The 24,318-nt window shown below is 39.9% G+C and overlaps 2 protein-coding genes across 10 annotated transcripts in view; both read right to left on the bottom strand.

Moving 5' to 3' along the window:
* Positions 1-12,793, bottom strand: part of sh3pxd2aa (SH3 and PX domains 2Aa) — a 110,426-nt gene extending 97,633 nt beyond the window's left edge. For 3 of the 6 annotated variants that reach the window (XR_010927837.1, XM_067584380.1, XM_067584382.1), the window contains exon 1: positions 11,875-12,793. Coding sequence is in view for 4 of the 6 variants with exons in the window: in XM_067584380.1 (XP_067440481.1) it covers positions 11,875-11,970 (96 nt within the window). In the remaining 2 variants the exon portion in view is untranslated. The remainder of the gene's footprint in view (positions 1-11,874) is intronic. The other 3 variants (XM_067584381.1, XM_067584383.1, XM_067584384.1) reach the window with 2 other exon arrangements.
* A 1,528-nt stretch (positions 12,794-14,321) lies between these two features.
* On the bottom strand, positions 14,322-24,248 carry stn1 (STN1 subunit of CST complex). Of its 4 annotated transcripts, none has more exons than XM_067584376.1 (10): positions 24,156-24,248; positions 23,560-23,686; positions 20,420-20,515; positions 20,032-20,109; positions 17,938-18,111; positions 17,455-17,566; positions 15,877-16,027; positions 15,396-15,518; positions 15,216-15,288; positions 14,322-14,860 (listed from the first exon to the last, which is right to left on the bottom strand). In XM_067584376.1, exons 2-10 carry the CDS (start codon positions 23,675-23,677, stop codon positions 14,703-14,705), a joined length of 1,083 nt encoding a protein of 360 aa, XP_067440477.1. In that variant the 5' UTR covers positions 23,678-23,686; positions 24,156-24,248; the 3' UTR covers positions 14,322-14,702. The 4 variants fall into 4 exon arrangements, with proteins under 4 accessions (XP_067440477.1, XP_067440478.1, XP_067440476.1 ...); XM_067584377.1 differs by having other exon boundaries at positions 24,210-24,228; XM_067584375.1 differs by lacking the exon at positions 24,156-24,248 and having other exon boundaries at positions 23,560-24,080.
* Between the last annotated feature and the right edge of the window lie 70 nt (positions 24,249-24,318).

Here is a 24,318-nt window from a genome sequence, read left to right as displayed (position 1 = left end):
GCTTTTTTGACCTAACACTGCTATTGTTAAGGTCAGGTTAAGTTTAGGTCAGAGAAAAGTTGTGGTCATGGTAAAAAGCAACCAGCATTGATTGTTGGTAGGAGACAGGATGTGAACAACACATGACCACAGGAGGTCACTTAGGAAAACATATCCAATATTTGAGTCTTTCTGCCGAGGAAAGTCAAACTCAAATTACCACCAAATTCAAAGATCTCAGTATCAACAAATAGTGAATATTAAAAGTTTTAGAAAAATTGGATTTATTACTTTAAAAACAGGTGTACCAAATAACCCGCAAACCCTGTATATATTGAAGGTTTTATTTATTCTTAGTGTTCCTTCTTTGTGCTATTCAATAAGAAATCATTCATTTTATATAGAGTTTTAGAGGAAAAGCCATGAATAGTGACAAAGATTTGCCTTTTTTTCATTGCTGTTGATCACAACAACCTATACAAAAAGCATTTGTGGTGCTTCCGTCTATTTTGTTCCCACTAAGCACTTCAAAGCTGTATACATCTGGCATGTACTCAACATACAGCTAAAATAGCCATTATCAAGTGATTTGCAATAAAACAAGATGTTGTCACCCAGCCAAGGCATTCCAGCTAAGTGGCCCAAACCCAGCGCAAAATAGAAATCCACTTAGAATCAAGCCGCCGTGAACACAGAAACGATTGACTTTGCCTCATGTATAGCATTCAGATTAAATAAAGGCAATGTGTTTCCCTGGTGAGCCATTCCTGCTCCGTACTCCAGCAGGCTCCATCTTTCTGACTGATCTTACACTGTCACTCCAAGCCTCTGTACCTGCCAAGAGCCTCCAGAGCTGAGTTGAGATGAATGAGGTCAAGTGAAAGACCCTGACGTTGACGTAAGAAGGGCAACAGCCCGAAACAAAAGAGGTTCCACAACAAAGCTGAGGGTTAAAAGGCCTTGTTGCTGCTGTAAGGGGCTCAGCTGCTGCTGGCAAGGAGCCACCACAGAATGTTCACTCTCATGCAAACACAGCTACTGGCATCTAGAAGCTGTGACTGTCACACTACACTGGCAAACTTGTTCATAGCACGGTAGGGTGTCACCACAGCGATCAGCTTTGGCATTTAATGCTATGAAAATGTGCTCCCTAGGGTGCTACTGAGTTACAAAATCACAAAAGTCAAAAACTGGCTTATGCAGCCACAGTCAGCTATGTTTTCAAGTGTCTTTTTGACTTTTTTTAGCAACAAGGAGCTCTTTTTTGCTGCTCATTAACAAAGCATCTAAAGAAAAGAGAGTATATTTAAGAAAACTGAAAGGGCAGACATGGAAAACTGAGTCAGGTGGCTATGGTGCCCTCATGTCACGTAGGGCTTCATCTCAGCTTTTAAAGCTTTTTGTACAGGCTAGACTTGACTTCAATGGCACAAATACCCAAAATATCTCCATAGTGTTATTGCATACCAGGCCACACTGATATGGACTTATCTAAATGACAAGATATGCCTCAGGGTGGATGGAGAGGCTGCCCCAGCACTTGTCAGAGCTTGTTTGCGTGTACGTGGTAATGTCATGTGGCACTGAGTGTATAGTATAGGCCTACCTACTGGATTTTTTGAGGCTGCAAAAAATGTCTTTCTGACAGTCGGTTGGTCGGTCCACCAATTTAGTCCAGACTGAAATATTTCAACAACTGTTAGATTGAAAATTGGTACAGACATGCATGGTCACCAGAGGATGAATCCTATGGGTTTTGGTGATCCTGTGACTTTTCCTCCTTTCAACAATGGCTACCAGCAGGTAAACGTTTTTAGTAAATAAATCAACGTCTACTGGATGAAATGGCCCAATTTTTTTTTTTTACAGACATACTGTATGGTGCCCACAAGATGAATCCTAATGACTTTGATGATCATTTGACTTTTACATGCAGGTCAAAATTTTAATTTCTCCAAAACCTACCTGCAGCCTCTCAGAGCCACTAGAGAGGCTGTAAACTCTTAACCTTGTTCAAATATATTTTTGGCATTTCTGTACATCAATGACTTGTCACTTATAAGCCAATATAAACGTCCATGTAGATAGATCTGCGATAAAATATCACTGGTCAAGTTATCTAGTTGGGCTCTAGTGTGTATGCACGGATTAGTGCACAAATCTATGTGGAACTTACTCCAATACTACTATGTGGGTGTGTCTGTTCTATAAACTCCTCTGACTTTAATGGTATGCCAGAGTATCGTCCTCCCATCAGGCCTCTTGGCCACTCTAATTTGACTCAGAAGCAAATCTGGGTTGAGCTTAGGTATAAGATAGGAGCCAGGCTGGAAGATGTGGACTCCAAACTCCAGAAGCAGATGGGTATGTGATGGCAACCGCAGTGGAAAACACAACCAACAACCATCCATGGTCTGCCAATGCCCAAAATATCAAGCTTAAACTTAATGCCCTCCCAGTCCCCAAAATAGACTATTCACTCGACACAGCCAGTAAATTATAACAGTCGGAGCTGCTGCCTCTCAAGATAAATGAATAAACATCTAACAGTAGACATTTTCTGATTTGCCCATAATGAAATCTGAACATTTCACTTTGCATATTTCATGGAAGCTGCTCTTTCTTCACATTTTCATGAGGAATGGCACATACTCATGCATCAACTAAAATAAGCCAACATGCTATGGGCTGACTCAGAGCTCAAGTACATCCAGTCATGAGTGCTAAGTACAGCCAAATGCCCTTAATCAAGCATTCATGGAACAAAAAATGACTCACTGAAATGTCATTTTGGAAATAATCTGTCTGCCAAGTATATCATTCCATATTATAAGATGGAAGATGAGCAATTTTCACAGCAGTGACACAGACTAATTTAGTTATTCACAACCTTAACAACAACATTTAACAACAGGTCTCCAATTTCTCTTCCATGTTCATGTGGGGATTTGTGAACCACAGAAATCAAGATAAAAAGTCAAACATTATCTTGTGATTGCTGCAAGACATTCTTGCACAGCAGGCATGTCTAGACCAATAAGACATTGCTGCAATTCCAAAATGAAGGCTGAAATTTGGGTGAGGAGGCAACACAAAAGCTTTGTTGCCTCATGTGGAGATCTGCAAGAATTCTTAATTTCAAATACATTCAGCTGTTAATAACCACGCCTACATTTAGAGACAGGAAGATGTTCGAAACTAAGAGGAATATTGAGGGATTAGGAAAGAATGACAAGGCTGAATCATAATTCACTGCACAGTGGATGACTGTAAAGAGCCTAACTTGAGTAAGTTTGACTAGAGGTACTATCATTTTAGTATGTCTTCTAGTAGTTGCTAATGGGTAAAAGTTATTTCTTTAAATGATAAATGTTTCTCAAAATCAATCAAGAGATATTCTATAGTTCCATGACAAAATAAAAGCCTTTTCTTGATTACAAATGAATTGAGTTTTTCTTCAGAATCTACAGCAGTCATGTGTCAATACTCCATTTATGACTTGACAACTGTCTTTTCAAAGAGTCTAAAAATTGAATCATAAGCAGGGAAAACACAAACGAGGGGGAAAAAATGAGGCTCTGGGGGCTTCAATGTCCCAGATAGCAAGAAAAGGCCTTGTACATCTGTTTTTCCCAAGGAGGATGCGGGACTTGAAGACAAAAGTTTTATTCATGCTCAGGAGCAAAGAGAAAAACATGAATTCTTATGACAGAACAAATTAGACTTCTGATTATTTCATCATGTTAATCTGCAATGGCTTTGAATATTCATGTCAAGATTACAGCTTTCTTTTTCTCCCCTGACTCTCCTGAGGGAATCATTTCTTTAATAATATGCATATTACCATAATGCAATGACCATAGGAGATACCATACTGTAGATAGTTGATGAATAAACAGAATAACTTACAGTTTCGAAGGAAAGCCAGGACCCAGTCTCACAGTTTTCAAGTGAAGAAGGCAAAAGAGCAGAGTGCTTGGTGGGGCAGAGAATGTGGGCCTAGCCACTAAATGCTGTGAACCCCGCCTAAACTACTATATTTAAAGTAACATATAAAACAGACACGCATCATACTTTCAGACCATGAAAGCGCAAATGATCTGACTACAAAAAGCCAGGTTGGAAAAAATTCTCTTTGCATGGGAGTGAAGTCTTTCCACATGGAACCACAACCGGCCTAAAAGTACTCACTTGTCTAATACGCTCAGTTATTCTTTCTGTTTAGCCAGAGAGGTTAACAAATGACAATGAAGCTTGACAAATTCTTCTAAGCGTCTCCTCAGCAAGCCAACAATAATGTCACAAGGGTGAAATAAACTGTATGGCTATTCCATTCATAAGCTTTGGCAGGGGGTCTGTGGAAACCCCCCCCAAAGACAGACTTTTTGTGTTTGCTGCCAAAACAGTGCCCTTTATTAACCACACACCAGGCCAACGCCTCGACTTTCCTTGACTGTGGTCACTTTCACTTTAAAACGGACCATTTGCACTTTCCTTGCTTTTGTGGTGGGCACAGAAAGTCCTTGTCAGGGGTTACTCAGGAAAATGGCTATTCAGCAGTCACATCCTGTGCACCTCTGGTGCCTCCTTGATACCACTTCAACTTGTATTCAACAAAAGAACAATTCTAATGTGCTTGTGTCATAAAGCCTGAGAAAACGCGGGGGTAGACAAGGTCATGTACTTCATGGAAAAATAACTTTTTCTATAATAAACATTGCTACTAAGGTAGGTTGTATTAGGATGGATTTCATTTAGTTAAGCTAGTTAGTAAGCTCGAGCTATCAGCACTTGGATATGCGATTTTTCAAAGAGTTGAATAGACTAACGAACAGAGCTCAACGGGGGCCAAAGCTGTGCCCATATTTTAGGTGCATCAGTGAAAGGTATTTAATATCCTTTAACATACAGTATGCCAAACACAGGTTATCTCCATCAACAGAGGCACACCGCTAGTCATAAGTTGAAACTAACAAATAAGGACATTACACACATATAGTAGCTGTTTTTAAGTCTTCTGAGGCAAGTCTAAGTTAAATCATAGGTAATTCGAGACTTGACAAGTCAAGTCATGTCTTCATATTCTAATTGTGAGTCAAGATGCAGGTTTCATGTTCTGAATGCTAAATACTACCATGACAAGGAATTTGAAATTTTTCCTTTCAAAGTTTTTACATTGCTGGGACCATGTTTATTCAATGCATACTCCCATCTCATGCATATCTACCATACTGTATTTATTAAAAAATACAGTATAGGAGATATGTGGCTTTGCAGTATCTGCTTGCTGCTGTCTTATTTATTTTTTTTACTGTTTTAAGACTTTACCAGGTTACAACTTGAGACTTGAATGTTTTTGCATTCAAGCCTCAAGTCAAAATGTCTTCAGGAAGTTAAGTCCTGGCTTAAACCTACATTAAAGCCAAGTGTGTAGGATTTAGTGGCATCTAGCAGTGAGGTTTCAGATTGCAACCAACCGAATACCTCTCCCCCTCACCATCCCCTTCCAAGCATGTAGGAGAGGCTTCCAAAAATTCCCAAAAAACACAAAAAGCCCTCTCTAGAGTCAGTGTTTGGTTTGTCCGCTCTGGGCTACTGTAGAAACATGGTAGTGCAACATGACAGGCTCTGTGGAAGAGGACCCGCTCCATTGTCATTGCCCTGACAAATGAAAGTACCATCTATATTCTCTTTTGCTTTGTTTGGGTTTCCTGACTCCTGAGGAAAATATCTAACTTCACTACGTTCACCAGCTAGTCACTAACTTTATCTGTTCACCGTTGGGCAGGTCATGCACAATAGGTTTGTCAGAGCGTATTGCTCAAAACAACTGCCTGCTGCATCTGGAAACAGGATTGATGAGGGCTGCAAAACCAAAATAAATGAGCTGAAAGATGCTAAAACGCTCCATAAAGCTGAGGGGAACACTGTGAGCGACCCCTTTCATATTACATTAGGCCAATTATACATGTACAAAATATTAGAGATTAGAGCAGTGTTAACACACAGAATAATAGTGAAACAATCTCTTGTGCCTTCTGAAAGGATTTTGTTGTTGTGCAAGTGACTTTAATTTATTTTGTTTAGAGGGGCACTCTGCCAATTTTACACACCAAGATCAAGTTTAATAGTCATACTGAGTCTAACACAATCTGGAAAAACAATTGTATAATGTCTTCTGCTGCTCTGAGGGAGCTTAACAAGTCTGAGAAAATAACCCCTGATGATGTCATTGTGATGTCAGAGTTATCGCGTCTTGGGCTTTAAGACTACAAATTTGTAACAAACAGTTTGAATTACAAACTGAAGGGTGTGGAGTATGAAAGACATGGGTATTTATCACACATGGACGGTCTAACGAAAGGCACTATCAAGTTTCACTGTGGGAAGTTTAGAATTTAGTGATTTTTGATCTTGAGCAATACTTGGGACTAAAAGTCAGAATATCTCAGCCTCTGTAACACCAATTTTGACCATTCTTTTTGGACTCTATGGAAGTGTGATACTTAATCACCGGCAAACCCCTTCAAGTGGAAGTATGTCTGTAAATATTCTGAGAATGGCTTACAGCACTTTCTAGAAGATACTGTATGTTATTAACCAGATCATAAATTTCCTATCCATCAGTGGTTCGGTAGTTAAAGAATATATCTTCATGCTAATCAGCCAGTCGGATTCTAATAACTTTTTAGTCAATTTCCCTGACTATCTAGTAATCTCACAAAAAAGGGCTGCAAGCAAGACAACTCCATCTCTCTTTCTCTTCCCATTTCTTCCTTCTTCCTCCTCTGTCACTCAGTCTTTCTCCCTCTTGCATAAAAACAGAACAGACTAAAACGGCCTGACCACACATCCAGTGATGTTAGAAATGATCAGTTCAGATCATTTTCCCATGAAAACAAGACCAGAACCGGCACAGTTGAGGCAACACATGTCGCCCACACATGCTATCTGTCTCTCCAGAGAGCATCGCCATTCTTGGGTGACGTAATCATAAGTCAAGCTATTGACAAGAATACCAGGGGGCTGCAGGCCATGTTCAAGTACTCCAACATGTATTTTGACCTTGAATCTAAACAAAACAGTGAAGGAAATGTCATAGAAGTGTTGTTTTGCATTTAAGACTTCTGTAAGAGACAAATTAACCCTCCCACAAACACAACCAGCATCTAACACTTGAAAACAACCCATAGCATGTGTGTGAGGTCCCAGCAAGGATGACAACATCCGCTGCTTTTGTCAACCAATCGTGTCACTGCATGCAACACAGATTCACACTCTTGTCAGTATCAGTGTCTGAGTTGGGACCTCACAAACTGAGCATCAAGCACATCGACTTTACTAACAGACGTCAGCAAAGCCCCTGACTCACTCTCTTGTCTCTCGAACACACACACACAGTCCTTGACCACTTCCAGCTAGTCGTCAAACTCTCCCAAACAATAGCCAATCCGAAACAAAAGCCGGTCTCATAAACCTCTCCCCCACCCAGCATGCGTCTCGGGGTGAGCATCTGAAAACAGGGACCCTTTTCACCACGATATCACTCTGTGTTTGATAGGCCAATAAATATTTGAGTGGGGAACAGCTCTCTGAAGAGATGTTTTATGGTGCCAAATAACAACACCATCTTCCAGTCTAGGTCTTTGTGCGGCACAGGAGTCTCTAGAAAATGAAATGTTATGGGACTGGGACTTGTAGGGGAAACAGAAGCTTAAAGTAAACATGGCCGTGCCAAATCTTGCATTCTCTTTTATCACCTTCTCCTGCAAACATACAGACACACACACACACACACAAACTGTTCACAGGAGGAGAAAGCGTGTACATGTGTGATGCGTGTATACGACTCGGTGGTCCGGCTTTCCCCACGGTCCGACGAGCACTTCCCTTTGACAAAGCCCCGAGTCTCATCTCCCCCTCCTCTCACAGGATAAGCATTTCCAGCTGGTTTCACAAACATTACAAATGAGATTCAATGGGCGCCACAGATTGTGTCTTTCTCCTGTTTTCTCCCCTTCCCTCTCTCCCTCCCTCTTTCTCTTTTTGCTTCTCACAGTGACTAGCCTTGTCTCATGAGACAGGGTAGCTAGGGAAACTAGGCCACAGACCGGCCTGCTGAGACAGAAGAGCCCAAAACACAGCACAGCTCAGCTCGGCTCAGCTCTGAGAAGCTCCTGTTACACACTACTTGCTACACTTAACTGCACATATAGTGCTCTGAAAACTGCTCAGCAAGCCTTCTTGTAGATTTTGGGAAGCTCATGTTACACTAAACTACTCCATGGAAGCAATAACTGTGCATTAACAGTCCAAGTAAAACATTAAAACATATAACAGTGTATATCATCACCAGTAGACCATTAATTCACTGTGCTTAAGCACTAGAGAGTCCACCCTGTGAGTGTATTTTGTCACATTAGTGCTCATGTAACCTGCAAAGCACAATAGTTTCTCTTCATTGTTTGTGTTTTAAAGTAATCGTTTGGCTTTTAGATAAATATGCTCATTCATTTTCTTTCTGAGCGTGAGATAAGAACATCAATACCACTCTCATGTCTAGGTGTTAAGTATGGAGCTAGAGGAAGGAGGTGATTAGCTTTGCTTAGCAGGAGCAAACAGCTAGCATGGCGCGGTCCAAATGACAAATTGTTAAACCACAACTTGACTTTTTTACATTTCTCTTTGTGTGCACATTAAACAAACAAGATATAACGTGTTATTTAGTGAGCTTTAGAGGTGCTGATAGGCATATTTTTTAACATTGGACAGAGCCATGCTAGCTGTTTCCCCCTGCTTCCGGTCTTGACGCTAAGCTAAATTACACGAAGACATGAGAGTGGTATTGATCTTTTCATCTAACACTCCACAAGAAAGTGAATGAACATATTTCCTAAAATGTCAAATTATCATCACCTGGAACGAGGCTCTGTCAGATACAGTGCTTATATTACAGGTATGAAGAATATAAGTAAGGTCACATTTTCTCACTGGTTAGTCTACTTAGGCTACGCTAGGCACGCAGATAGTTTTGGTATCATTTGTCAAGGTTTTGAGATGTATTACAAGATTATTGTTTATTATGTTTATGTGGCAGAAGCTTTTGTCCAAAGCAAATTACAATAAATGCATCCATCAAGAGCTAGATGCCATTAAAGATTGCTGTTCAGCTTTTTAAATTAAATTTTCTTACTGCTGCGAGCACTGCAAACAGAATTCTGTTCACCTCCACTGTATTGGAGCGGAGGCAAAACCTTGCAAGACATCTCAACTTGACAAATTAAACCATTAAATCAGAATCTACAGGTAAGAGAAAAAAAAGGTTTTTGGTGGAATTTGGGTGAACCACAGCGGTAAATGGTTAAGTGAACAACTATGACACCATACCAACCCTGAACTGGTTTCAAGTATTATGCACCTTACTACTGGAATGAAGTAAAAACTGAATATTCACTAATCGCTCTATGGGAATTTAAAGTTGTATTTGCAGATCATTTTAATATTTGTGATTGTTTTGATTAGTTTGACTGAATTGTCTTGTTGTGATGTTGATGTTGTAAATTATGTCAAATAGATCTTGATCTCAGTTAAACTAAATAAATAAAGCTTCATTAACTGACCCATTAAGCACTTCCGAAACAAAGCAAGCATCTGAATAGGTTTTCTTCTCAACATTTGATGTTACGTCATGCATAAAGGTTAGATCACCAACCAGGTAAATTGGACAACTTCCACAGGGCCCACGCCCAACAGGAGCTCTCATACCAAACTGTCTATTTAATTTTAGTAATTTCAAGCATATATTTGTTTGGGAATATGCACCACTAAAACACAGTGTTAACTGAAATGGTGAGTGCCTTGAGGCGCATCTTGCATGACTTCCTAATTTTGAAGCCATGTCTTATAGAGGAACCTTGCGTCAACATCTAGTTTTAAGACCTTTATTATTTCATTGGTATTGTGCTTACATGAGGCATATATAAATTAATGTTTAATCAAATAAACATGAACTAATTGTCGCGCAGCCAACCTGGGGGCAAATAGTATTCCTGCATAGGAGAACTGGTTGGTTTCAAGGGCTGGAGGCAAACTATAATTAAGCTGCCATATTGAGTCTGCTGTGTGCACTGTACTTGATGGGTACTTGAAGGCATACACAATGCACAGAGAGTGGGAGGAAGAGGGGGGTAGAGTATGTCAATCAGGACCCACATCTCATTTTTGCCCCGGGGCCCTGTACAGTGATTCTTCAACAGTGTCAGAGTTTAGGAATTAGTTTCACATGAGGCTACCCCATGTTTGAAATATATGCACACATGGTACAGTGTGGTGCTTTGGATATTATAAGTCAAGTTCATAGATGCAGTTGTGTCCAAAATCCATTTTATGTCTTGTAATGAAGGGACGATTTGACTGATAAAGGCATACACGTGTATGGCAAGAGCCCTGTGAATTCCTCCTTTCTAAAGAGAATAAGTGTGCTAATTGTGTCCACATATCATTAGGCCCAAGGCCCGCAGGTCTGTAATTGCATATGAGCAAGATCATGTTCTTTTCATGGTGGTCATTTATTATGACTTGTTTATGAGCTCGAAATAGGATCTGAAATGGGGCCATGGAGTGCAGAGCTCCAACACAGACTCTCACTTATAACAAGTGTGGTATTGATGAATAAGGCCACAGGAGGCAAGGATCAGGAAGGTAATGATAGTTTCTGAATTTGGTTTGTTTGGTCCAAAGTGGAGCAGAAAATGACCTACAGTGATGATGATGACACATGATTGACACATGATTGATGACACTAGATTAAAAAAGAATATCAGATTAAGTTAAAAATATTTTAAAACTCAGAAAATAGCAACTAAATGGACCTTGTGGTGAGATTATTTAGCATCTGCTGATGAAGATCATATGATATGATTCAAAGCTTCAAAACAACAACTAAATGGACCTTGTGGTCACATTATATTGTCACCTGGTTACCAGATCATTTTGGATTTTTGCACCAAATCATTTCAGGATCCAGTCATTCCACAAACAGGGTTATCTTGATTTTTGACATGAAAATAATCAAATGCTCATTTTATGGAGATATAAACAGTATACATTGTACTGTCTACTTTCAGATGTTTTGAGGTGTACTGCTGAATCGTGAGGAGGTGTGACAGCCTGTAAGTGCAGTATAATTGAATAATTTGATATCATATCCCGTTTATGTTTTGTTGTTTTTTGAGTTTGTGACATTTACAAGACGTTAGAGGTTATACTGTAGCTTTAGTTTCACATAAATGAAATGTTCTATGTAGAAATTCACTAGAAGAAATGCTGTGAGGCTGGAATGAGTGTCTGGCTGTGGAAGTTTTGCTTCCACCTTACAATCCAATGCAAAAAATACTGGTTGGCTGGCATTGCATGAGCCTGGTCATTCGGTGAAAATAATGAAATCCCTCTAATGTTTGATGGCTTTACCCTAAACACAACTACTGCATGCAAATAAGCCACAAAGGTGCAACAAAGCATTGACTTCAAACATGACTGCTTCATCAATATCTGAAGATAACCTGCATTTAGCAGGTTACAGTGCTTTGATTGGAACACAGTTATGACAGCTCACCTATGATAATGAACTATGTCTGTTAAAATGCTGTGCAAGTTGGCTAATACTGCTGTAGGATTGCTGTTTAAAGGCTGGTACATTACAGAACAAGAGTCCAACTGATCTTCGTTTAGCTGTGGTCTTAACACAGCAGCTAGGCTACATTTAGTGAACAAAATGCAGCGTTTAGATGTCACGCTGTGACTGTGAACAGGCCAGAGAGAGACCCCGCTGACACATCTGAATGGGACAAGGTGGGAATAAAGGTGACATGGATGAAGATGAGCCAGGCAACTCACGTAGTGTTTAGACGGATTGCGCCTCTTCTCCACGTCCACGACTTTCACGTCCAGCACAGTCCGAAACTGCATCTTGACCCTGCAAAGGCTATGCATAAAAGCGACAGGCAGGCAGCTGCTGCAGCTCCGGATAAGCTATCTTGTATCACGGGAGAGAAATCACAACATTCATCGCCGTGTCATTTAACAATTCAGCGGTCCATTAAGAGATCAGCTCGATCGCGGCCAATTTGGCAGCTCCGACTTCCCTCCGTTGACGCAACGACCATCAATCTGATTAAAAACTTATCAATAGTCCATCTGAGCCTGTGTTGGCCGCTCTCAATGAAATACACACAGCCGAATATCCAGGAAAAGAGCGATGTTCACGCTGCCTACAGCCACACAGGCTGGCCAGCGGCGGGGGACGCGCTGGTGAAGGCGGTCACCTTAAAATAGAAAAAAAAGTGAAGCGAGTTCCTTTGTGTCTGCAGCGGTACGCCTACATAAAGGGCATCTGCATACCTGGATTTCACAGAGGCTGGCTGAATGTTAGGTAGCCGGCAAATCCAGCGCCAAACGCCTCCTGTGTTACAGCAGGCGCAGTGGATTTAGGGGGAAGGAGTGGGATGGGCTTCACACACGTCCTCAGGGCCACTTGGAATAAAGCTCTCAAGAAAAAAATATTTTGCTTTGCCTTCTTCGACAAGACATGTGCTTCTTTGTGACATAATACGTTTGTAACCAACCGACAGTCAGTGCATTCACAGGGTTAATCAATGTGCTCATTCATTCGTCTTCCTTTGGGGCCCCATAACTTTTCCTCCTTGCTTTAAAAGAATGTGGCATCTAATATACTGTATGTTTCAAATATCTAGCACGACATAGGCCTGAGTTCAGCACAAGCTGTGGGTGATTCATTTAAATGGTCTCTGGACTATGGGGGGCAGCGTGACAGTGGAGCTTCTTATCAGTTTGTTCACACTCTGCAGGCACTCACATGAGTCATGCAGTCATGAGCAGCTTTCTGGCCGGAGACGCGATCAACTAGAACTATGGATACAGATGTTTCACAGGCGACCAATCAGCTGCAGCCTGTTCTATGCGAGAGGGCCAATTAACGACTAAACACTGCCCCCCTGTGCACACAGCAACACATGCATCACTGTAAACATGCCCATATAGAGGGGAGACTTTTTCCTTTTCTCCTTTTTATTTATTTCATAAAATGGATCCGATTAGAGGCACAGAGAGTCCTTTTTTTCACAGCATCAAGACAATCTTTTAAATTACTTGTGAAAACCTTTTATACTACTGACTTTACTATAACCATGAGCTCAAGGCTAGAGTTCAAACAGGGCAGCTGCCCCTGGGGCCCCAGAACTCCAGGGGCCCTGAAAGCTCTAGGATTAGTGTGTCAACTGCTTTGTGATCATTTAATTGAATATTCACATGTGAACATAGGAGGCTGAATTACTAGCTGAATAAAGCAGGCAACTGGCCTGGAGCTCCAGACCATTAGGGTCCCCCTTAAACAGCTGCCCCAGGGCAGCAAACCTCTGGTTGGTTTAATTAATATAAACTGAAGTGGAAAGAGCTTTATGTTGACCCCTGCATTTGCACTTAAAAATAGTATTTTATCAAGTTATAACCAAACTAAGTTGGGGATCATTGGGGGGTTACTTTTTGCCCCTGGCCCTCCTAGCAAGTTAACCCTGTCCTTCTTATATCAGCTGGTATTTAAAGCCTTTCAGGGGTGATCTTAAGTCAGGGTTTTAAATGTGTATGTATGTATCTATGTGTCCTATATACATATATGTATGTGTATGTGTGTGTGTGTATATGTAAATGTTATATCTGGATATACATGTCACATACCTGGCATGAGTAAGGTCAAATATTTGTGTATATGTGATGCATTCAGGCTTTTATTCATGTATTTTAACATTATAACCACATATGAATGTGACATATTGGTCTATGTTGTGTATTGAAATCATACAGTATGTTCTTAAAACGGCCCTTTTTTTTTAAGACAGATGACACATTAAAATGTATTTCAAAATTAAAATATTTATCATTACTTGACACAATTTGTCTTGCATGATTGTCTCACGTAGTTTTTGTTTGTCTGGCCAGCTGAGTAGGGGCATCAGTTTGATAAAGATGAAATGTGCTTTGGGTAGAGGTGGATAAAGGGATAAGGGGGAAATGTCGTATATTGCTGTTTCTTGGCTTTTTTTTGTTTTGTTTTAATTTTCCTGAGGTAAATGTCATTAAAAGATATAAAAAGAAAACAGGAAGGCTGCACACATTGGACAAGGAGTAAGAGTAACGGGAGGGGTAAGGGGGCCCCAGCAGCTCATTTTTGTCTCCTAGCAGGTTAATCCAGCAGTCCTTTGTTGCCTGGTCTGTTATTTATTTACAGCTACGGTCAAGCAGAGCAATTGCTGACGACTGACAACATATAATTTTGCCAATTTAATTAATGACTTGAAAAAAGTTATCAAACTATCACACATATTTATAAGAGTGGAATGCACAGTGGTTTTAAAAGCTTCCTTGATGTCTATCTTCTTAGACATGGCTTTCAAATACATTTAAATTAAACTTAATATTTAACCTTAGCACGCTTACATACAGTAGTAAAATAAAATACAACAGCAAATGTGGTGTTCGGGTAAGGTTGGCAAGTGCAATATTTAACAATATTCATGATGAACAAAAAAAATAGAAAAGCATGATTTACTCAAACTAACTGGACGCTCACATTGTGGAGCAAAAAGCCATAGTACACACAGTACTGTATGTACAGTGGTGCTGCATTCCCCAACCCCACTGCGCTCATGTTAAAACACAGTATAATGGTTGTCACTGGTGCTGACGATGTCACTGTTACACTCCAGTGATTTGAGGACGAGCTCCAGCGCTGCTTTGCTCACGTTGAGGCTGTAGTGCTGTCTCACTGCAGACAGGATGTGCAGGATATGACAACCCCTCTCTGCATCTACAGACGCAGGAGGAAATAGCTGTCAGCACACAGGTATGTGGTCATGCAAAGCAAGGTTAGATCATCAGAAGCAAGGAGGGTTTGAGAAAACACCCTTTATTAAATGTAACATCTTACAGTAGTATCACAAAAAGGATTAGGCATACGATAGAAATTAAGCCCCTAAATGAAGAGGTGATTAACAAGAAACATGTAATTGTTGTGCTAATTTGATCTTTGACAAGCAACTGAATAATTACTGCCATACTTCACACACAGTGTCTCAAAGAAGAATATCCCTCAGATCAAACTGCAGTAGTTCAAAATTAGAAATCTTAATACTTGATTTAGAGCCAACATAAAGTCTACTTACACTTCTCTCTCTTTGAGTCCTCCCTGATAATGTCTTTTACAGCTATAAGTAGGTCTTTATCCTGCGCAGTCACCTAATGAGACAACAGCATCCAACAGACACACATCCGCAATGAATCCCCACAATAATCCCCTGCAGAAGTGGGAAGAATACATTCGAAATATCTTTGCTGTTTCTTACATAATAGACTTCATCCTGCGACTTGACCTTGCGGTACACCATGCCGTCGTCCTGTAAAATTTGCAGGGCTTCTTTAAGAAGCTGGCGTAGCTGCTGGCATGCAGATGGACCTGCCACAGGCTCCTAAACAGCAACAGAGGGCCATGATACAAACGTTTTTTTAAAATGACACACGCATTAGCTAAATATTTTTTGAAGACACACACCCCAAAAATCAAGATGTACCAAGAAATGTAGGTAGCATTTCCAACAGCTTTAATAGTTAAATCATCTCTGTTAATATTGTCAATAACTCCAACGGTATTAAATAATACACGTCTTTTAGACTATAACTCAAATCCTCACTGTATTCATTTTGTTCATTCATCATCTATATCTGATAGGGACAATTCAAACAAAGTCCGTCGTTTGATTTTCATTTCTTCCAAACACAATACCTTCAAAAAGAAATGGTTCCCATATTAAAATAATGTGGCGTTACCTGGTCTGCTGAAGCTGTTTGAGGCTGGCTGGAGATCAGAGGCTGCAGGAGGTCCTGCACATCGTAGGGTCTGAACCTAGTCACTGACCTCTGCTTAAAGAAATCCTTGATGATATTTGTTGCCTTGCAGAGGGAACTGACGGCTGAGTCACTGAAAAGCAGACAAAAAATTAGCAACTACACTTTATACTGTGATATTGCTGTCAATGATATGATAATGATATAGTTTATTACTATTCCTTTATTTCATAATTTATCCAGGATGCAAATTAGATTGTTTGCTTAGTTGTTGCTTTCCCCTTATGTATGTATATTAAAAACTGCAGATTCATGGTTATTCCATGTTAAAATAAAAACTGTAAATCTACACGTGCACAGCACTTCAATACAGTATTGCATATACTCCACTACCTGGAGTATATGTTTTACCTCATCTTGCAATACAAATAAAGAATGAAATTCTATAAGGGCAACACATATCACTATAGGTGTCAGGTGGCACTCGTCAAATTACATAATGCTATTGTAAGTGACGCAGCCAGTGTGTGTTGCACTTAAGTTTCCAATATGTCACTTGAACAGTTTTTTTTAATGTATATACTACTGTACTTCACTGAGAGTTGTTTCCTGTCAAGTGCATTCTGTGACCAGGTGCTATTAAACAAGACTAAACATCTGCCACACTAGAGGCTCTGTCTGGCTAAATGCTCAAATGTCAGCTTACTAATATGTATATGTAAATTCAGCATCTTAGTGTAGCATATTAGCATGCTAGCATTTGCTAATAGGCACTACACACAAAGTGCAGTACAGCTGAGGCTGATGGTAATGTTTTGCAGGTATTAGGTCTTAACCAAATTATTGGAAAAATTAAAACTTAGATGAAATGTCTGTACCCAATTAGACAGCAATCAGATTATTTAATTAAACAGTGAGATTAATTAATTAAATAATAATATTTCACTGCATAAGTGAAAAGTTTGACCTGCTGAAGGCACTATATGAAAAGTAAGAGGGTCACCAAAGTCAGTAGAACTCACTGTCTTGGCACCACACATGTCTGTATAACATTTCATGGCAATCCATCCAGTAGTTGTTGAGATGTTTCAGTCTGGACTTAAGTGATGGACAGACTGAATGACCAACCAACATTGGCATAACTGCTATTGTGGCAAAAAAAAAAAAAAATCGTTTATTTATCACTATTTATTGTACTTGGAAATTCATGCATCTTTTAAATATGATTGACTTCTGTTTCTAACTTTACAACCTGTCAACATCCACACAATCACTACTGAATCAGTCCTGTTGTTGCGCGTGACGAGACATGTACACACAACTGGGACAAACCCCAGACTTAAGTGTTTCTATCTACAACAAGGATGAGCATTAACAGGCAAGAATTTTCATCGGTTTCAGTGAAAGGTTTTAGTGTCATGACCTCTAAATGCTGTTTCAGGGCCATTTCCACCCCACAAAAAAATAGATTTTGGGATAAACCCTGGACTCCTTGAACACACTGGTTGTTTGGATTAGGGTTTGTTGTAATCTGCTGTGATGAGGGATGAATCGCTGTACCTTGTGGCATTAGGTTGCAGCTGGAGTGGTTTGTCATAGCACTGTCTGTAGAGCTGAGGAACTTCCATCATCCATGCTATCTGGACCGCCATCACTGGGTCATTCACTTTATCTGGGAACACACACCGACACAGATACGCACATGATGAATGGCCAGAGGATGGAGCTGGCATGTACTCTCGTATAAAGAATGTGCGGTTTGTGGTTGTGTACGTGTGTGAAATAGAGAGACCTGTGGGGCATCATGAAATGAGACTGCATTGCTAGGATAAAGAATGTCCTTGCTAGGCATTTCAAGTGTGTGTGGGCAGTGGACTGTGTGAAATAATGCATGCAGCCATCAGTTAACGCTTGGATATTTGTTTTATCCTATTTTTTTTTTTTTTAATGTAACTGCTTGGTGAAACTATAAAAGTAGACAGTGAATTTTAGGATCAAGCTGCCACTGTGGGCTGCAGAAAAAAGAGGGAGCTCTGCACTCACAGTAGGTGGAGGCCATGATTTCTCTCTGTTGTCTCGACGTCTTCACTGGTCCTCTGACTCGGAGCAGCTCTCCGATCTCCAGGCGGCAGCGACTCTGCTGGGCCTGTTTCAGCTTTTTCAGCTCAGCAACGGGGTTGAAGCCTCCTTGAGCTCCATCACTGAGTTTCCCCCCCGCTGGAGATAACAAAATAACAGAGGGTATTACACAGTGGTTTTCTGTGATTAATAATCAATTACAGATCAACCTTTCAAAATGTTTACAAATCTCTTTACGGAAAAAAACTAAATAATCAATGAAAGATGTGCATTGTGAAAGGTGTTGCTTATAGTAACAAACTCAATTCTGCAGTTCCTTTCATTCATTCAAATCATTCTTCAGCTAATTGTTTTGGTTTTCCAGCTTACAAACTGATGCTCTCATGTACTTCATCTTCAGTGAAAAAGCTCAGATAAACTCGCTGTACGCTACCTAGCAAAGTTAGCAACAGGTGAGCATGTAAAAGAAACTGTGGAGCATCTAGCAAGTAAAACAAGCTCATAACTTTCCCAGGAGTGATGAAGCGAAAAATTGAGCTGTAAGGAGAGTGAATATTGGACTTAAAATCATCAGGTGGCCAGTAATATAATCAAATTCATGCTAATGTAGTTACATGTCCATTGGATGTGTCAAGAGGCACTTATTTGCTAACATGTTCACCATTAAAACTTGTTAAGGTGATTATATATCAGATGTTGTATCATGTTACACTGCCCCCAAATGGCCAAAAAATATATTAATTCAGGTTTAACAGAACACAGGGATGTGGGGATGTTTGGGTGGGTGTTGTGACCCACCCAAACATCTTGCTTCAAACCACAGTATGCAGAATTCCAGCATCTAGGCACCAATGAAATGTTGCTGCAAATAACATTAGAAAGATGATTCATTGTATGAGTTTAAGTTCAGAAGAAGTAAAAGGGTTTTTTTTAACTGTATGTTAATAGTTACCCTGTGACGTTTTTGACAACCAGTGGCCTGAGATAACTTTTGTTATAAATTGATGCTATATAAATAAAAAGTGAATTGAAGAGTGGCACTGTGAAGCAATGACTTAATTGGCGGGTCTCTGTTTTGTGTGTATTTCATGCCTACTACCACTTGCTCAAGAACGCTAGTAGAGCATACTATTGCATTGATTGATGACTGGAGACAATAATGTGCCAAGAAACTTAGCCAGAAGATTGCTGGCTATGCTAGCCAATGTAAACATGGATGTAAACCATGGTTTCAAAATATTTAAAAAAGGCTTTATAAAGAAATGCATTTAACAGGCTTCAGGGAAACACACAAAAAGTTTGGGTGAGAAACACTGAATGTTAACATAAGTGTGCATGTTCACAAGAAAACTCCACTGGGTACCTTTAAGACAAAAAACTATATAGCAGTACAATAGTTATGGGACGCCCCAGGGAGTCACAAAATAGATCTGAGGGTCATGAGATGATAAGTTAAGAAAGATGAAAAATAACATTTCTGTTACAAAAGATTAGTTTGCTTTTTCAGATATTTGTCTAATTTTGTTGTGGGATACTGGATAGTTTTACCTCTTCAGGTTTATAAAAAGATTCACAATAAAAATCTGACATGGTATAAATCATTCTTTGCTTCAAGTGCTCATAGCACATAAAATATATAATCTTTGACAAGGGGTCACAAGTTTACTCTCATTCATTAGAAAGTGCCATATATATAGCACAAACATTAGGCAACATTGCAGTAGTAAAACTTCATTCAGCAATACTGACAAGATGCCTGTCTGTTACTTACATGACAACTTAAGTTAGAAGGATGCCATAAGGCTCAAACTATTTAATATGTAATAATATATTGGAAGAGCATCTGCTACATAGTGCTCTGACAAACTAAGCAGCAAGCCAAGATAGTCAACGCTGTGACTGAACTCATGTTAATTAGTATCAGTGCACATATCATTGTTCTTTCAGTCAGTGTGCAGTGATCTGGCAAACTCAATGTATTTCTGTAACTTCTGGTGCCTAATGCAGAGATTATATACAACCATGCTAATACTGAGATTCATACACACGCAAACTCACATTTATCAGGATCCGCCTCCTCTTTCATTAGGTCATTTTTCCAACACAGACAGTTTATAACACCAGTGCCATCATCCACTGTGAACAGAAGGAAAGATCAGACAGATGAAAGATCAGAAGATGTATTTGCTTGTGAGGAGATTGGGAAGTCAAAGCTATGTTATATTTAGGCCTGAAAAACAAAAACTGGGATATTGTCACAGATGAAGACATTCCTAATGTTTAATCCATAATATGCAATGACATCACTGTTCTGCCATAGTGCAGCATTCACAGTGATACCACACTTATTATTTACATGAGTACGTAACTGATACAATACTTGCCAGTGGTTGTTGACATATAAGAAAACATATTTTTGTTACACACAGGGGCACAGCAAGATTACCTCCATAACAGAAGAAGTCATCTCTTTCCCTCTTGTACACCACAGTCCCAAGCACATCAACTTTGTAGATCGGGTGCAAGTTGTAGAAGTAAATACCTGTGAGACATTTGTGGGTACAGAACAAAACAAATATTCTCAAAGCATCAACTGATTTTGGTAGGGATGCACGATATTATCGGCTCGTCATCGGTATCGGCCGATAAAAGCTCTAAAATGGAATATCGGCATCGGGGAATTCTGCCGATTATAAGAGGCCAATATGTCGCCTTCTCCTCCACCGCCTGACTGTGCTTCCCTCCACGGACTGTTTCACCCCGAAGGTCCCGGTACCCCGTCCGAATAACAAACCGGAGCTCGCTGCTCCGATTGGATCCACATGGAGAGCCGGGGCTAACGTCAGCTGGCAGGCTAGCAGAGGCTAGCTGACTGTGCTTCCCTCCAGTCATGCTGCAGCTAACGCTCCGCTAGCCTCTCAGCTAACGTTAGCCCGTTAGCCCCGGCTCTCCATGTGGATCCAACCGGAGCACCGAGCCCCGGTTTGTTATTCAGGTTAAAGTGGGAATAAGCAGCGAGTCTGACGGGCAGCTTGAGTGAAGTGAAGCCTGTGGATTAAGCGCTGGGACCGTCGAGGTGCTGCGGCGTTCGGCTGCACAGATAGGAAACATCTCGGCTGACAGGATATACTACTCTGTTTGGGGCATGGATGTATAAAGAGAACTGGATACGGCGTCGGAGGCGGGGCCCCGTTCACTCCAATGAAAGTTGCTCAGTGGCGCATGAAGCCAAAAAAGTTTGACTTTAAAATTACCCGGATCTTCCGAGATCATTGGGCCCATAGAGCTAGCGCACTAGTGGCTTTCGCCGGCCGAGCCGGCTACTTCCGGTTTAGCCCTCCGGCTAACTTGAATGGGGATAAAAACAATTCAATCGTGCTGCTCTTTTAGGCTTTCGAAATGTGATCGGACCGAATGAATCAAATCCTGACAGTGAGACGAGTCATTTCACGGGGGTTGTGATGCTCAGAAAAAATTATGCGCTGATTTACGGAGGTCTCTTTCACAATTTAAGTCTATGGAAAAAAGTCTTTTTGGGCCCGATAGCGTCAAGTGACATTGTAATTACACGGTTTGGCCACTATGTCAAATTGGCCTCACATTGGCGCTGTTCCTGGGGGCTTGGTTTGGGGGCATGGATGTATAAATAGAACTCTATACATTTTATATATATATATATATATATATATATATATATATATATATATATATATATATATATATATATATATATATATATATATATATATATATATATATATATATATATATGCTCTTTTTACTGAACTCCAGTCTTCCTAAATTCTTCCTTCATATATTGTCTTTCTTGATCATACTTAGTACAATCTATGCTTGCATGCATAATAGTCTCCTCAGCCAGCTGGAAAAAAAAATGTGCATATATCGGTATCGGCAATCGGCCACAATTGGTATCGGCATATTGGATATCGGCAAAAACTCCAATATCATGCATCCCTAGGTTTTGGTGTCAACATCAGGCATCAGTCACCAGGTCAAAACATTTGAGTCAATTTTTCAGTCAGGATGCATGACAGGGCACCACATGGTTTATCCTGAGATGAGTCATATATAATCAAAATCTGATTGATAGATTTATTTTCCTTCTTTGTTATTATCTCCTTTCTGTGCAAAATATGTTTGTTTCCCTGGACAGAAAGGCACATGCTCATCAATTCTTATCTTTGTGAGCCTCACGATTAGAGGTTAAGAAATGGATATAACGTTATATCTACCTGATGATATAACATTTATCAAGTTAAAAAAAAAACACTAATTTCCTATCCAATCCATGTTTTAAAGATTAACAGTATGAAATACAACAAAAACAGCATATAAGTTATAGCCACACCATGACAGATAAAAAAAACATCAAGACGTCTAGTTATGCTTTGCTAAGTAAAAGTATGAGCATACAAAATATGGAATAAAATTAGGGTCATAAGTATTGTAGCTGTTTATCGCCATATCTGAATGTGTGAAAACATTATGTAGTACATTTTTGGAGTACATTCAAATGTGTGAATGTGTAAAAATGTTTTGATCAAATTAATTCAAATGTTTGAATGTGTAAAAAATATCTGAACAAATAGATTTAATCTTTGAATCTATCAGGAGATCTGTAGCTGTGCATCACATTTTGTGAACAAATGAAAAAGATTTGCAAGAATAATTTCCAGGTTTGCAGTTACACATCTATGTTTGTGGGTGAAAAAAGTTCATACAGAATTCAATTGTATGTGTGAATCCCAAGTTTACAGCTATGAATCAAATCTACAAATTCAAATCAAACCTACATGTCCCAGACAAAGGAAGAGCATTTGCTGGTGAGCACTTCACCAAAAAGCACAGCATGAGAGACTTTTGCTCCAAGGGTGTCAGTGAAAATGAAGCTGTCAGCAGACTCTTTAACAGAGATACTGAATACTAAACTCAATTGGAAAAAAAACAACAATTTACCATAATGACGATTGGTGATGGATCACTTGTTAACTATAAACTAAAGTATTTGTTCTGGTAGGTTCGATTTGCACTTGCAGATTTGATTCACGGCTGTAAACTTGGGATTTACACATACAGTTAAGTTCTGTGTGAACCTTTTCCACCCACAAACAGATAGATGTGCAACTGCAAACCTTTTTTGTAACTGCAAAACTTTGTGCAAATCTTCTTTATGCACTCACACATTGTAAAGTATCTGTGCGAATCTTTTTCATTTGTTCCTAAAATGCCATGCACAGCTACAGATCTACTTACAGATTCAAAAATTAAATCAAAGCGTTTTTACACACTCACACATTTGAATGTATTCATACAAGATGTTTTCACACATTCAGATATGGTGATATACAGCTACAATACATATGACCCTAATTTTATTCCATAACAAAGAGAGTTTACTAGCTAACATCAAACTTGCTACAGTTTGTAAGCCAGTTTTAAGTTTGGTAATACTATATCTAATGTTTAGTTAATGCTAGCTGTTGGTGTAATGTTACTTGTGAATGTTCAAAAGTAAAGACCAAGCATACTGTTGTATTTCTACAAGTTAGGTATCATTAACGTTACCTGGCACCTGGATGGACTCTGTCATCTGTAGGATGTCTCTGACATACAGCCTGGCGAAAGCAGAAAAGATCGGGTCCAGTCCCCACAACATGGATGGGGGCTCTTCCACGGGATCCATCGTAGCTGCCTGCATGTCATCATGAAAGCAAAGGTAGACTTCTTACCCTTTTGTGTTTGCCTTTGTGTGGCTGACAAGAAAGTAAGCTAGCTGCTGCGGAGTGTCATGAGAACACAAGTATTGGTCACGTGACGCCCTATTATCACTTATTAAACATTTATGTGTAGTTGACGGTGACTGGGCAAAGTCTGTATACTTTTAGAATGGTTACAGTTGCGTTAAAATATTTCTACGTTTAGCGTTAATAAAAGTTGTATTTGCATTTTTACTGTCTGTACGGCGCGTCCATGTTTCGCAATGGTATATGGGATATGTAGTTTGACGGACACAAAGGACTCTGACGATTCTGTTTACTGAGGCAACGGTGCTGGATGGAAACAATGCCGCAACACCAAACAAGTAATACACAGTATGGTAGCCCGTTTACTCGTTCAAAATATGTTGCAGTTTCAACACGAATAGTTTGAACGTCTCCTACATGAGTTGTGTTTGGTCTCCCATACAGACGAGGGCAGCAGAAGACTGAAATTACCCCGCCGACTGTCAAACACGAGGAGCACGGAGAGAGAAAGAAGTGCAGCCGCGCGCACGCGTGAACGCGCGGCGACACTAAATCCGCTAGATTACTAAAGCCGTCCACA

Source organism: Thunnus thynnus, chromosome 3, assembly GCF_963924715.1.
Source record: "Thunnus thynnus chromosome 3, fThuThy2.1, whole genome shotgun sequence".
NCBI lineage: Eukaryota > Metazoa > Chordata > Actinopteri > Scombriformes > Scombridae > Thunnus > Thunnus thynnus.
The sequence above is the reverse complement of the archived record's forward strand: the minus strand, read 5'-3'. Positions and strand labels throughout refer to the sequence as shown.

Coding starts and splice junctions, on each gene's coding strand:
- stn1 (XM_067584375.1), bottom strand. CDS start 23,692: ATGCAGGCAGCTACGATGGATCCCGTGGAAGAGCCCCCATCCATGTTG. Junction 20,110..20,419: donor TGACTTCTTCTGTTATGGAG/GTAATCTTGCTG, acceptor TTCTGTTCACAG/TGGATGATGGCACTGGTGTT. Junction 16,028..17,454: donor CTGCAACCTAATGCCACAAG/GTACAGCGATTC, acceptor TCTGCTTTTCAG/TGACTCAGCCGTCAGTTCCC.